General features: G+C 43.3%; 1 protein-coding gene across 1 annotated transcript in view; it reads right to left on the reverse strand.

Annotated features, from left to right (window-relative positions):
• Positions 1 to 2,051, reverse strand: part of LOC143998389 (uncharacterized) — a 108,281-nt gene extending 106,230 nt beyond the window's left edge. Inside the window, exon 1 of the mRNA XM_077493964.1 lies at positions 1,875 to 2,051. Within this exon, the coding sequence (XP_077350090.1) occupies positions 1,875 to 1,900 (26 nt within the window). The 5' untranslated portion in view covers positions 1,901 to 2,051. The remainder of the gene's footprint in view (positions 1 to 1,874) is intronic.
• Between the last annotated feature and the right edge of the window lie 12,941 nt (positions 2,052 to 14,992).

Genomic DNA, 14,992 nt, shown 5'->3' on the forward strand with positions numbered 1-14,992 from the left:
CCAAAATAAAGTACCATTGTGTACCAGGCACGCTATCTATGTTTCCTCAGCCAATAGAAGCGTAGAGGTGGTATCAATGTAGGTATGAGGAGGGGGGAGCCACTTTCCTTTGTGTGATTTCTTACTGCAACTTCTGTTTGTAAGGATCTCCCTTTTGTGGGCCACATCAGAAATAAATTGTCTGCTTCGGTGAGTATTGGATTTAGGAGCTCACTGAGCATTAAAAGTCGGGGGGACTTTTAATGCTCAGTGAGCTCCCCACTCAACGTTGGTGGTGAAACAGGGGCGGGGGCCTAAGATCTGAATTCCACTGTCTGTTTCCGAACTTTGTGTGATCTAGTCCAGGTGTTCGAGAGTAGGGATGAGCCGAACACCCCCCGGTTCGGTTCGCACCAGAACTTGCGAACGACCCCCGCGTTCGGTACGAACGTTAGAACCCCATTGAAGTCTATGGGACTCGAACGTTCGAATTGGAAAGTGCTAATTTTAACGGCTAATATGCAAGATAGTGTCCTAAAAAGGGTTTGGGGCAGTGGCGGCTGGTGATAAAAAATGTTGGGGGGGCGCAAACCCCTCCAGGTCCCTATCTACCCATCCTGTGCTGTCATGGCTCCGAATACCCGAACACATACACAGAGCGCACAGTACATACAGAGCACAAAATGCATACACAACAGATACAATACACACAGTACATACACAACACATACAATACACACGGTATATTCACAGAAGGCACAGTGCATACACAGAACACACAGTACATACAGAACATACAATACACACACAGTACATACAATACATACACAGAACACACACAGGACGCACAGTACACACAATACATACACGAAACACACAGTACATACACAGTACATACAATACACAGAACACACAGTACATACAGAACATACAATACACACACAGTACATACAGTACATACACAGAACACACACAGGACGCACAGTACACACAATACATACACAGAATACACAGCACATACAATACATATGATACACACACACAGAACACACAGTACATACAATACACACACAGTACATACACAGAACACACATAGTACATTACACACACACACCACACAGTACATACAATACATACACAGAACACACACAGGACGCACAGTACACACAATACATACACAGAACACACACTACATACGATACACACACACAGAACACACAGTACATACAATACACACACACAGTACATACAATACACACACACAGAACACACAGTACATAATATACACACAGTACATACACAGAACACACACAGTACATACAATACACACACATACACAGAACACACTTCTTCCCAGCCTGAATGTTCGTTTTGAGTTTTCCACATTTTAAAACAACCTGTTGCTGTGAAGCTTCCCCATCTTATCACAGAGTCCCACAAAGTAGCTGGCAGCTGCCATGCCATGAGTTACTGTATCCGGAGCAGTCTACCTGAAGGGGGGTGAAGAGCAGAGTGACATACAGAGTTCTGATGATATCAGCCGATTTGTGAGAAAAATTCAGTGGAGTAAATGCAGGAGGGTTATAATCACACTTGGATTCAATTTTTTGGAATGTGTAGTGAAAAGGGGGGGGGGGCTTACAGGCTTACAGGCAAAACACTCACTTGCCTTTGCATGGACAGGAATCTCCACAATAAAATTCTCCTGGTGGGAGTGAGGACAGCTTCGTAAAGAAGTATAAGAATTGAAGGCATAATTAGCAGGGTCAGACAAGAATGCAAGGGCAGTAAACTAAGGCACTACAATTACACATCAGCTAGGCAGCTGAGCTGGCAAATGTTCCTCAGCACACAGTACTAACAAAATGCCTCAGGGCTGGCTGCAAGGCACTTACCTTGCTTCCAGCTCCGCTCGGGCCATGCAAAGAATGGAGCTCTGAGGTCACTTCCGGTTTTCGTAAAACCCGGAAGTAACCTCTAAATTAAACAACAATGCTCCTGCCCAAAGTGATTCTATGGGCGGAAGCGAATTGGCACTTTCATTTGCGCCACAAGGCGGGTTAAAATCCCGCAAATGAAGCTCCACGTCTGCAATCTCATGATTGCATTGACGTGGTGTTTCTCATACTGCACTGCGCCCGGCGCCCGGACACAGTGCCCTTAAGGACCTTTTTTCAAATTTTATTTTTTTTTTTTTAAAGGGCCAGTTTTAAAAAAAAAAAAATTTTTTTTCATTTTTTTTTTCTTTGATGACTGGGGGGGGGGGGGGGCGGCGCCCAGGCGCCCCCTATGGACGGGCCGCCACTGGTTTGGGGACCTGCCTCCTGCCTCAGGGGACATGGGTCACTGCAAAAAAAAGTTTTAAAAACTGCCGTTTTGGCGGGAGCACTGATTTTAATGACGATTAAAGTGAAAAAAAAAAGTGAAATATTCCTTTAAATATGGTGCCTGGGGGGTGTCTGTAGTATGCCTGTGAAGTGCCACGTGTTTTCCGTGTTTAGAACAGTCCCTGCACAAAATGACATTAAACGGAAATAACACCATTTAAAACTGCTTGCGGTTTTAATGTTATATCTGGTTCCTGCAATATGGTTGAAAATCATTGAGAAACATGGCATGGGTAGCCCTCCCTGCCCATTACCAGCCTATTTGGGTCTTGTACGCATATTAAGGGGAACCCCGTACCCATATAAAAAAAGGAAATGCGTGTGGCCCCCAGGCCCTATATACTCAGAACAGCAGTATACAGGCGGTGCAAACAAGACAGGGACTGTGTAGGTTTGTTGTGTTAAGTTGAATCTGTTTGTCATTTTCAACCGGTACATTTTTAAAGTGTAGCTCCAGTCAAAAAAACTATCTTTAAGCTTTTTGGAAAACATAGGGAAGGGTTATCACCCCTGTATAATTTGTTTTGTCGTCCATCTTTTTTCATCTCACTTGCTGCTGTCTCCTTGCGTTTGCAAGTAGGAGATGTTTGTAAGTTGGATGTTTGAAAGTAGGGGCCTGCCCTATATTATAGCGGTATGTACTGGGTACAGAGCACGCAGACAGCACGCACTATCTCCTAACACTACTGACTGCAAGCTCTATTATTAACCACTTGTTAGCCCAATGTTTGCATAAAGTGAAAGATGAAGTTATGCTGAGTAAATAGATATCAAACATGTCACTCTTCAAAATTGCACATGCCCGTGGAATGGCGCCAAACGTCGCTACTTAAAAAATCCCCATAGGCGACGCTTTAATTTTTTTTTTACTGGTTACATGTTTTGAGTTGCAGAGGAGGTCTAGGACTAGAATTATTGCTCTCACTCTAACATTCTCGGCGATACCTCACATGTGTGGCACATGCGAGCACATGGGGACATGGGCGCTTTAATTTTTATTTTATTTTTTATTGTTCATTTTACTTTATTTATGTTAGTTTGACATTTTTTTCCCCAAAAATATATTTTTGATCACTTTTATTCCTATTACAAGAAATGTAAACATCCCTTGTAATAGGAATATAGGGTGACAGGTCCTCTTTACAGTGAAATCTGGGGGGTCAATATGACCCCACATCTCACCTCTAGGCTGGGAAGCCTGAAATAAAAAATAAAAAAAAGATTCTGGCTTTGATCGTACTGGCGAGTTGGTAGAAGCACCGGAGGGTGGTGAGGGGTGGGGGGCATCTATGGCTGGGTATTTCAGGGTATCACCGAGTATGGCTGGGTATCTCTGAGTATGGCTGGGTATGGCAATTTATGGCAGGGTATTACAGAGTATAGGCGGGGTATTGGCGGGGTACTACAGAGTAATAGCAGGGTACTGCAGAGTATTGGGGGGTACTACAGAGTAATGGCAGGGTACTGCAGAGTATTGGGGGTACTGCAGAGTAATGGCGGGTACTGCAGAGTATTGGGGGGTACTGCAGAGTAATGGGGGTTACTGCAGAGTAATGGGGGTTACTGCAGAGTAATGGGGGTACTGCAGAGTAATGGCAGGGTACTGCAGAGTATTGGGGGTACTGCAGAGTAATGGCGGGTACTGCAGAGTAATGGCGGGTACTGCAGAGTAATGGGGGTTACTGCAGAGTAATGGGGGTACTGCAGAGTAATGGCAGGGTACTGCACTGCAGAGTAATGGCAGGGTACTGCACTGCAGTGTAATGGCGGGCTACTGCAGAGTAATGGCAGGGTACTGCAGAGTATGCACTGGTATTGCAGAGTATTGGCAGGGAATTGAGGGGTTAAATTCGGTGAGCAGCGATGTGGGCACTGCAGATGCAGCCCACATCGCTGCTGACACCGATCTCTTTCCCCTCCACTGTACCGATCGGTACAGAGAGGGGAGGGAGGAACAGGCGTCATAACATGACGCCGGTTTGTTTCCAAGTGATCACTCCGTCATTTGACGGAGCAATCACGTGGTAAACGGCCGCTATGAGCGGCCGTTTACCGTGATCCGTGATGCGACCCGGCGGTCACGGATGCTCTCGAGTGCGCACACCTCGGGGCACGCGAGAGCAGAATTCTGGGAGGCCGTTAATTAACGGCCTCTCAGAGTTAAACAACCGCCCTGAAGCCGTTAATCGGCAATGGGCAGTTGTTAAGTGGTTAAAGCTAGATCACTAGCTATATAGGTGAGGTGAATATAGTGGTGTATACTGCAGTCAGGGCACAGACAACAACCACTACACAGCAGCAAGATAGGAAATCAGCCAAAAACGATTGGTGTGTACTGTGTTGAAGGTACACAGAACACCCACTGCTTCAGATGCTAAGTAACACACTACACGAGGCCGCCTCAAAGGCGGCCTTATATAGTGTGGGGCGTGCACTACACAGCCTGAGCTATGATTGGCCACAGGCAGGATGCCTGTGGCCAATCATGGCTCTCCTCGCTGCCGGCGCTGCGATTGGCCAAGCATGCGGGGTCACAGTGCATGCTTGGCCAATCATGGGGCAGCAATGCACTGCGCCACCGCAGTGCATTGTGGTCCGCGCGCGCGTCACTCGAATTTTGACGCGAACGGCCCAAACGTTCGGAATTCGCCGAACGGTCGAACAGCCAATGTTCGAGTCGAACGTACGTTCGACTCGAACGCGAAGCTCATCCCTATTCGAGAGATAAGATCATTTAAATTATTCTTAATTCTTTGGATAAAAAACGGAAGAACTCTGGATAGCCGCACTCCAGATCGAATAAAGTAAACTGTGCCTTTATTTTTTCAACTAAAAAACCTCACATCACACAAATCACAGCAGCAAAGGAAAAAATTCAGAACAAAAATGCTGATGCGTTTCACGCTAAAATTAGCGCTTACTCATAGCTAATCATTCTGAACAAAGGGCATATATATACTAAATAAGTGTCATCATGTGATAGTGTAATTAGGACGTGAATAACCATGACAGCCGTTGACACATCAACTTGGAGTCTCCACACATGTGATACCTGCACTCAATTAGTAGATAATTGGAAAGTGAGGTGAAAAAGAAAAACAAAGAAAAAGCTGTGTATAAACAAGTGAGATATATGTGTGGGAAAGAAAAATAGTGAATGTAAAATAGTGTTAATCAGTAAAACATAATAAGTGATGAAAATGGAAGATATGTATATGAGAAAATGTGTATATGTGTAAGCCCTTGTACACACGGTCGGAGATTCCAACGGAATGTGTCCTATCGGACCGTTTTGTCAGATATTCCGACTGGGTGTTGTCTGCATCAGACTGTTTCCATCGGAATATCCGACGGACCAAGTTTTCCAACTTGCCGGTAAAATTTTCTGACAAAATGCTCCTATCGGACATACTCCAACAGACAAAGTGCCACGCATGCTCAGATCAAATTCCTAGACCAAAGCTATTGGCTACTAGCCTGAACGTAGTCCCGTCTAACGAAATAACGTCATCACGTTATGTACAATCGGATTTTCCGACAACTTAGTCTGACCATGTGTATGCAACATCACTTCCGGACCTTTTCCGGAATTAATCCGTCGGAATTACTCCAACGGATTTGGTAGTCGGAATCTCCGACCGTGTGTACAAGGGCTAAGATTGTGTATATAATGTCATGTAAAAAAACATAAAAATAAATATGAATATATGTACCTAGAACCAAAAATAAAAGATGTGTGTGTGTATGGATGTTTGAAGTGCTCGTGTGAACTTATGTGAAAAATAATAAACCTGGGCCATTTGTATAAAATAGAGTATGGAGAAATTAAATGACGTTACATTATTGAATTAAACTCCTCTCCACAATGTCAATCATTAAATATTGTTTATATGAACTACCAGATAGTGATGTATAATGAAAAGACTGATATGAACGAGAAAACAATGTTGTTATAACAGATTCTTTGCATGTCTGGAGACTCCAAAATTCCGAGCAGACCGCAATCGCCAATCCATAGCAAAAGGCTCACATACACAGATCAATCTTAATCAATCTTAAACCATCATCAATAGTGGATACAACCAAACAAAAATTAACAAATCAATCGCCATGTTATGATTGTAGATACATATTAAAAAACAATTAAATTAATAGTAAATAGCTCATTATTATACATAAAATGAGAAACCCGTAATATATTATAAAAACACACAATGTATATAAAATCGTTAATTATTAAGAGCAAACCTATATCAAGTATACTGTTATTTGGCTGTACACTCTAGATGCCACTCGGGCATGTAAATAGTATAGATACCATATAACCAACTTGAAAAAAAAAAAAAAAAATATATATATATATATATATATATATATATAATATACATATATTCAAAAACTTTTAGTAAACAGACGGACAAGGACACTATGTCCGTATCAATGAAGGCATAGGTATTGCATAAATGAATTATGTAAATGTTATGAAAAAGAGAAACAGCCAAAAAGAAAAGAGGGGGAAAGAGAAAGAAAGAAAAAGAACCTCAGAACCCTTATTGGCAGTGAAGTGGGCACTTCATCAGAAATCGGAAGGTGCAGAGCCTATAAAGTAAAATTAGGAGAAAGAGGGGAGCTAACCAAACCTTATTGAGTCACTCTCAAACAGGCATTATCGCATGTATGGCGCCTCGAGGTGAACCTTATAAATGGATATAATTATGAAAAAAACAAAGGAAGGGAAGCTGAACCAACCTAAAAATATATATCAACAAGAACATCCATGCAATGTCCCCAATGACAACGATGTGAAAGAAAAATGATCCTTAATGTGTATGTAAACACATCAGTTCAAAGGCATGCATAGATCTCAACGATGATACAATATACGGGTGATTGTAAAAGCAGGTGAATGCAAAAAACACACACGAACTGCGACCAACGATCGCGGTGCATATGTAAGCATAACTGCATTCAGTCCCAAAATGTACTGACATGAACATCCATGCAATGTCCCTAATGGTGATAATATAAGAGAAAAATGATCTCTGATGTATATGTAAATATATCAATTTAGGAGCATGCATAGGTATCAATGATGACGCAGTATACAGGTGGTTGTAGAAGTATGTAAATCCAAGTGCCGTATGTGAGCTGCGATTAATAATCGCGGTGCATATGTGAACATACATGCATTCAGCCCCAACACAAAAAAACTGCATCATATAGAAATCATACTCATGTAGAAATCTATGAAGCAGTTGTAAAAGAAACGGAAAAGAAAAAACACCCTTCTTTAGTGTAATCATATAGAAGGAATAATGTCTATTAATTAATGGAAATGTGGAACCCATGTGTCTACATAGAGTTCATGCGATTCGTAAAATAGGATCTAAATCAAAAATGGGGCGACTTTGTGGCTGTTTTGTACCTTATGTAAGTTCCACCATACATATACATGCATGAAGGAAAAAGAAAAGCAGCCACACATTAATCGTACTAATATGAGATGTCCCATTCAAAATTTAGTCCTGTTGGGATCCTAGTTTCCCAAAAAAATATCCAGAATACCTCACGCCTGCAGAGCATACGGAATCTGTCTCCCCCTCGTTTGGGGGTAACAATTTTCTCGATGCCCTGTATGAAGAGACTTGAAACGTCTTTGTGATGTACTGCATTCCAATGTTTGGCTACATTGGTAGACTTATTCTTTTTGATATCATATAGATGATCGTATAAACGATCCTTGAGTCTGCGTGTGGTACGTCCCACCTATTGAACATGACAGAAATCGCAGGTGATAACATAAACCAAGAAGTTAGTGTTGCAATTAATGAAAGATGTGATATCTGCATTTTTATTATTGGTACAAGACTTAACTTGTGTACCTTTCATTATATGGCCACAGTAGGCACAACCGGTTCCCCCACATTTAAAGTTGCCTTTAAAACTAAGCCAATGTTGGCCTGGTTGTTTCATTGTAAAAAGGCTGGGAGACAGGATGTTGCCTAATGTTGGTGCCCTACGGGAGACAGTCTTGATGCCCTTAGAAAGAATATGATTATATGCAGGGTCATTAACCTTCCTAGCGGTAATCCCGAGTCTGGCTCGGGTTGGGATTTTAATTACATAAGCGGTAACCCCGAGCCAGACTCGGGATCGCATCGCTCGATGCAGGGGAGGACACAGGGAGAGTTACTCACCTTGTCCCCTGGATCCAGCGATGTCCGCCGCGCTGTGTGATCGAGCTGTCCTCCGCTCGATTCACAGTGCCGAATGCCGCCGAGCTCCGTTCCCTGCGATGTTACGACGCACGGGAGCGGAGAACGGCGGCAAATTCAAAAAAGTAAAATTACACAAAACACACACAGCACTGTAATCTTACAGATTACAGTGCTGTATTAAAAAATACACCCCCCCTTTGTCCCTAGTGGTCTGTGCAATGCCCTGCATGCACTTTTAAATTATAAATACAGTTTTTTACTGCCTGGAATTTGGAGATTGTCCATAGCAACCAAAACATGTCCCTTTTTCAGTTTTTTTTGGATTTGATTACATTATTGAATAATTTTTATTATTCTTTATTATATTATAAACTTTATCATACCCGGGATGTCCGCTAGACTCTGGTTTGAAGAGATTTCAGAGCGTTATTCCTAAGAATTACAGGACTACAAAATAAAAGCCAGATTTCCATGCAAAATAATTGTACCGCTTTCAGCACCTTATTCCAGACTGAATCATACCGCCAGGGAGGTTAACCACTTCAGCCCCGGACCAATAAACACCCTAAGGACCAGAGGTCTTTTTACAATTTCGCACTGCACTGCTTTAACTGGTAATTGCGCGGTCATGCAATATTGCACCCAAACAAAATTTGCGTCCTTTTCTTCCCACAAATAGAGCTTTCTTTTGATGGTATTTGATTGCCTCTGCGATTTTTATTTTTTGCGATATAAATGGAAAAAGACCGAAAATTTTGAGAAAAAATGATATTTTATACTTTTTGTTATAAGAAAAATCGAATAAACTCAATTTTAGTCATACATTTAGTGCAAAATTTATTCAGCCACATGTCTTTAGTAAAAAAAATGTCAATAAGCGTAAATTTATTGGTTTGCGCAAAAGTTATAGCGTCTACAAACTAGAGTACATTTTCTGGAATTCACACAGCTTTTAATTTACGACTGCCTATCTCATTTCTTGAGGTGCTAAAATGGCAGGGCAGTACAAACCCCCCCAAATTACCCCATTTTGGAAAGTAGACACCCCAAGGAAGTTGTGGAGAGGCATATTAAGCCCATTGAATTTTTATTTTTTTTGTCCCAAGTGATTGAATAATGACAAAAAAAAAAAAAAAAAAAAAAAGTTTACAAAAAGTTGTCACTAAATGATATATTGCTCACACATGCCATAGTTATATGTGGAATTGCACCCCAAAATATATTCTGCTGCTTCTCCTGAGTACGGGGATACCACATATGTGGGACTTTTTGGGAGTCTAGCCGCGTACGGCACCCCGAAAACCAATCACTGCCTTCAGGATTTCTAAGGGTGCAAATTTTTGATTTCACTCCTCACTACCTATCACAGTTTCGAAGGCCATAAAATGCCAAAATAACACAAAACCCCCCAAATGACCCCATTTTGGAAAGAAGACACCCCAAGGAAGTTGTGGAGAGGAATGTTGAGCCTATTGAATTTTTTTTTTGTCCCAAGTGATTGAATAATGACAAAAAAAAAAGTTTACAAAAAGTTGTCACTAAATGATATATTGCTCACACATGCCATAGTTATATGTGGAATTGCACCCCAAAATATATTCTGCTGCTTCTCCTGAGTACGAGGATACCACATATGTGGGATTTTTTGGGAGTCTAGCTGCGTACAGCACCCAGAAAACCAATCACTGCCTTCAGGGTTTCTAAGGGTGCAAATTTTTGATTTCACTCCTCACTACCTATCACAGTTTCGAAGGCCATAAAATGTCAAAATAGCACAAAACCCCCCCAAATGACCCCATTTTGGAAAGTAGACACCCCAAGCTATTTACTGAGAGGCATGTTGAGTCCATGAAATATTTTATATTTTGCCACAAGTTGCAGGAATTAAAAACATTTTTTTTTTCACAAAGTTGTCACTAAATGATATATTGCTCACACATGCTATGGGCATAAGTCAAATTACACCCCAAAATAAATTCTGCTGCTTCTCCCGAGTACGGGGATACCACATGTGGGGGACTTTTTGGGAGCCTAGCCACGTACGGGACCCCGAAAACCCAAGCACTGCCTTCCGGATTTAAATATAAAATGCTACCAAAAAAAACTTAGCGATCGCAGGGATCAGGCCTAACTCTGCGATCGCTGCAGTTATGTGTTTAGTGTTTTGTAAGTGACAGTGATCAATCAATACTGCACTTGGGTGGGCTGGGCGGAGGGGCAAAACGCAGGTGCCAGCAGGTATCTGGGCTGATCCCGCTAACAATGCGTTTTTTTGGAACCCTAAACTGCTGGGGACGCTAGTATAGATCTGATCAGATCAGATATTGATCTGTTCAGATTCTATACCACTACGGGAGGTTTATGCTTTGCGTGTGGGTGTTAGCGGTACTGGCACTAACCTAGCGCTGCCTGGGGCGACGCAGACCCTGACCCTAAAACCTAATTGATATCACCTGCCGGGTGATCAGGGGGTTAAACCTTTATTGGGTAATAAATGGTGGGTGCCCTGATGCTATAAAAAGCAAACTAACCAGAGTCACCCGTAACACTTATACGGTGATCACTGGTGAACGAGTTAACTAGGGGCAATCAAGGGGTTCAAATTTTTATTAGGTAGTATATGGGGGTCCCTGGCGCTATATAAAAACCTGACGGGGAACCTAAATAACTAACTGGTTAACCAGCGTCACCAGTGACACTTATACTGTGATCGCTGGTGAAAGGGTTAACTAGGGGCAATCAGGGGGTAAAACCATTATTGGGTAGTATATCGGGGTACCTAGCGCTATAAAAACCTGGCGGTGAACCTAAAAAAATAACTAGCTACCTAGCGACACTAATGCAGCAATCAGAAAAATGATCGCTTAGTGACACTGGCAAAAGGGGGTGAAAGGGTTAACTAGGGGCAATCAGGGGGTTAAAACCATTATTGGATAGTATATCGGGGTACCTAGCGCTATAAAAACCTGGCGGTGAACCTAAAAAAATAACTAGCTACCTAGCGACACTAATGCAGCGATCAGAAAAATGATCGCTTAGTGACACTGGCAAAAGGGGGTGAAAGGGTTAACTAGGGGCAATCAGGGGGTTAAAACCATTATTGGATAGTATATCGGGGTACCTAGCGCTATAAAAACCTGGCGGTAAACCTAAAAAAATAACTAGCTACCTAGCGACAATAGCGACACTAATGCAGCGATCAGAAAAACGATCGCTTAGTGACACTGGCAAAAGGGGGTGAAAGGGTTAACTCTAGGCGCAATCAGGGGGTTAAAACCATTATTGGGTAGTATATTGGGGTACCTAGCGCTATAAAAACCTGGCGGTGAACCTAAAAAAATAACTAGCTACCTAGCGACAATAGCGACACTAATGCAGCGATCAGAAAAAAGATTGCTTAGTGACACTGGCAAAAGGGGGTGAAAGGGTTAACTCTAGGGGCAATCAGGGGGTTAAATCTTTATTGGGGGGTGATAGGGGGCTATGTGATCAGTAAATAAATGATCAATGCAATCAGTGACACTGTGACTGGGGGGGGGGGGGGCGATCGGGGGGGGTTTGTGTGCCTGTGTGTACCTACATGTCAGTGTAGTGTTGGTGCACACTAACTTTTTGTCTTCTCCTCGTAGTCCGGTCAAAAAGACCGCCCTGAGGAGAATGACATCACTTCCTCGTTCCTGTGTATACAATACACAGTGGGAGGAAGCTTGTCATTGGCCAGGAGCGATCGAGAGGGGATGGCCAGAAACCAACGGCCATCCCCTCATCACGGATCGCTCCTGCAGCGAACCGGACCGCCGTATCCAGCGGGAGGGGGTCCGGTCGGACCCCCCACCCGCTGGAAGGCAGGCACGTACATGTACGTGCTTGTGCCTGCCTGTGCCATTGTAATGACGTACAATGGCAATACGGCGGTCCTTAAGTGGTTAAATAAAATTGGAAGATATCTTGTCACTACTTTTTTTTATATCTGTGAATTCTAAACTGTAAGGTGTGGAAAAGACAGGAATTGTATTCTCAGTAAAAGAAGATTTATGTTTGTTCTTAACATGCCTGTTCTGCAACAATGTATCTCTTGGGATGTCACTCGCTAAGGTTAAGGCTTGTATATTGTAATGTTCGGGGGACCAGGTAGATCGCAGGACACAGGCTTTTCATACAACAGAGGGTTTGTTAACTTAAATAGCTTTACAGCAGCCAAAAACAAAAGGAAAAAGGGTTTGTAGTCTCACCGACTTGCAAAGTCCAGAATAGCTGTCTTTATCAAAACAGAGCTTGATCTTGATGGCAGGTAGCTTCCCCTGCCAGGAGCCTTCCAAACGGGACACTGCTGTCCACTTTAGTTGCTGCAGTCCAAAATAAACACCATCCACCATCCACCATGTCTTCTCCACTCCTCCACACTCATCTACCACTTCCTGTCTTGTTTTTTAAAGACACTTCCTTAACAGGTGGGTTAATCAATTTCATTCCCTTAAACAGACCACAACCCAAACAGAGGGGAAATATAGCGTCCTTCCAGGACCCAGCCACGGCGTCCTGTACATATCCCCCCCCTGTGCCCCAACGCCAAGGAGGTGGAGGCAACAGTGGAGCTCAGACAATGGACTCGGGAGAGGGCATCTGCATTTTTGATGCAGTCTCCCGGGCCTATGCTCCACTACAAATTTAAATTCCTGGAGTGCCAGGAACCACCGGGTAACCCTGGCATTAGTCCCTTTTCCCTGTCTCAGCCATGTTAAAGGGGCATGGTCAGAAATCAACCTAAACTTCCTCCCCAAAAGGTAATATCTGAGGGATTCCAGAGCCCACTTAATGGCCAGACACTCTCGTTCAATTATGGCATAGTTTTTCTCCGCTGGTGTTAACTTCCTGCTGAGGAAGACTATCGGGTGTTCCTCGCCATGAATAACCTGTGACAACACCGCTCCCAATCCTACATCGGAAGCATCAGTCTGGACAACAAACTCTTTTGAAAAATTAGGTGATACCAGGACAGGGTGTTGGCACAGCGCCGACTTGAGCTCCAAAAAAGCCTTCTCAGCGTCTGCATTCCACTCCACCATGACCGATTTCCGACCCTTAGTCAGATCGGTCAACGGAGCCGCCAACGTGGCAAAGTTGGGTACAAACCTCCTGTAGTATCCCACCATGCCCAGGAATGCACGTACCTGCTTTTTTGTGAGGGAGCGGGGCCAATTCTGTATAGCCTCTATCTTGTTGACCTGCGGTTTCACTACCCCTCTACCCAGGATATAACCCAGGTATTTCACCTCCTCCATTCCCAAAGCACATTTTTCAGGGTTTATTGTAAACCCCTCCTTCCAAAGAGAGTCCAGCACTGCCTGCACTTTGGGCAAATGTGATTCCCAGTCTTTGCTAAAAATGACTATATCGTCCAAGTATACTGAGGCATACTTCCGGTGAGGTCGTAAAATCCTATCCATTGCTCTCTGGAACGTGGCTGGAGCAGTTTGCAATCCAAAAGGCATCCTTTTGTACTTAAAACACCCTTCTGGGTTAGAAAAAGCAGTTTTCTCTCTAGCAGCCTTAGTCAACGGTATTTGCCAATATCCCTTGGTAAGGTCTAACGTAGTGATATACCTGGCTGGACCTAGTCTCTCAATAAGCTCATCTACCCGGGGCATGGGGTAGGCATCAAACTGGGAAACTTCATTAAGTTTCCGGAAATCATTGCAGAATTGCAGAGTCCCGTTGGGCTTCGGTACAAACACAATCGGGCTCGACCACTCACTCTGCGATTTCCTCAATAATCCCTAGGTCTAACATCTTTTTTACTCCCTCTGAAACGGCCTTCCTTTGAGCCTCTGGGATGCGGTAGGGCTGGACAAAAACTTTGACTCCTGGTTCTGTGACAATATCATGCTCTATGACACTAGTGAGCCCTGGCAAGTCTGAAAAATTCTCTTTATTTCTCTGCAAGAACTCCTTTGCCTGCTGACTTTGGGTTTTAGACAGGGTATTTGCTACTTGGACACTCTCCACCCCAACCCGAGGCTCAAGTTTTGTACTAGCCAGGGAGGTCACTGGTTCCCTGTCTGTCCAGGGCTTTAACAAGTTTACATGATATATCTGGAAGGGTTTCTTCTTGCCTGGCCTGGTGGACTCTATAATTTACCTCTCCCACTTTTTCTACAACCTCGAAAGGGCCTTGCCATCTGGCCAAGAATTTACTTTCCACAGTGGGAATCAACACTGTTACTCGATCCCCCACTTGGAAGTTCCTAATTTTGGCTGCCCTATTATAGACCCGTCGTTGAGCCTCCTGGGATTTTTGTAAATGTTCCTTAACTAGCGGCATCACAGTTCGGATCCTCTCCTGCATTTGAGAGACATATTCAAGAACACTTTTATGCTGAATTGGTTCACTTTCCCATTCTTCTTTAA

This window comes from Lithobates pipiens, unplaced genomic scaffold (assembly GCF_037356315.1).
Source record: "Lithobates pipiens isolate NorthernLeopardFrog02 unplaced genomic scaffold, aLitPip1_a1.2 Scaffold_19, whole genome shotgun sequence".
Lineage (NCBI taxonomy): Eukaryota > Metazoa > Chordata > Amphibia > Anura > Ranidae > Lithobates > Lithobates pipiens.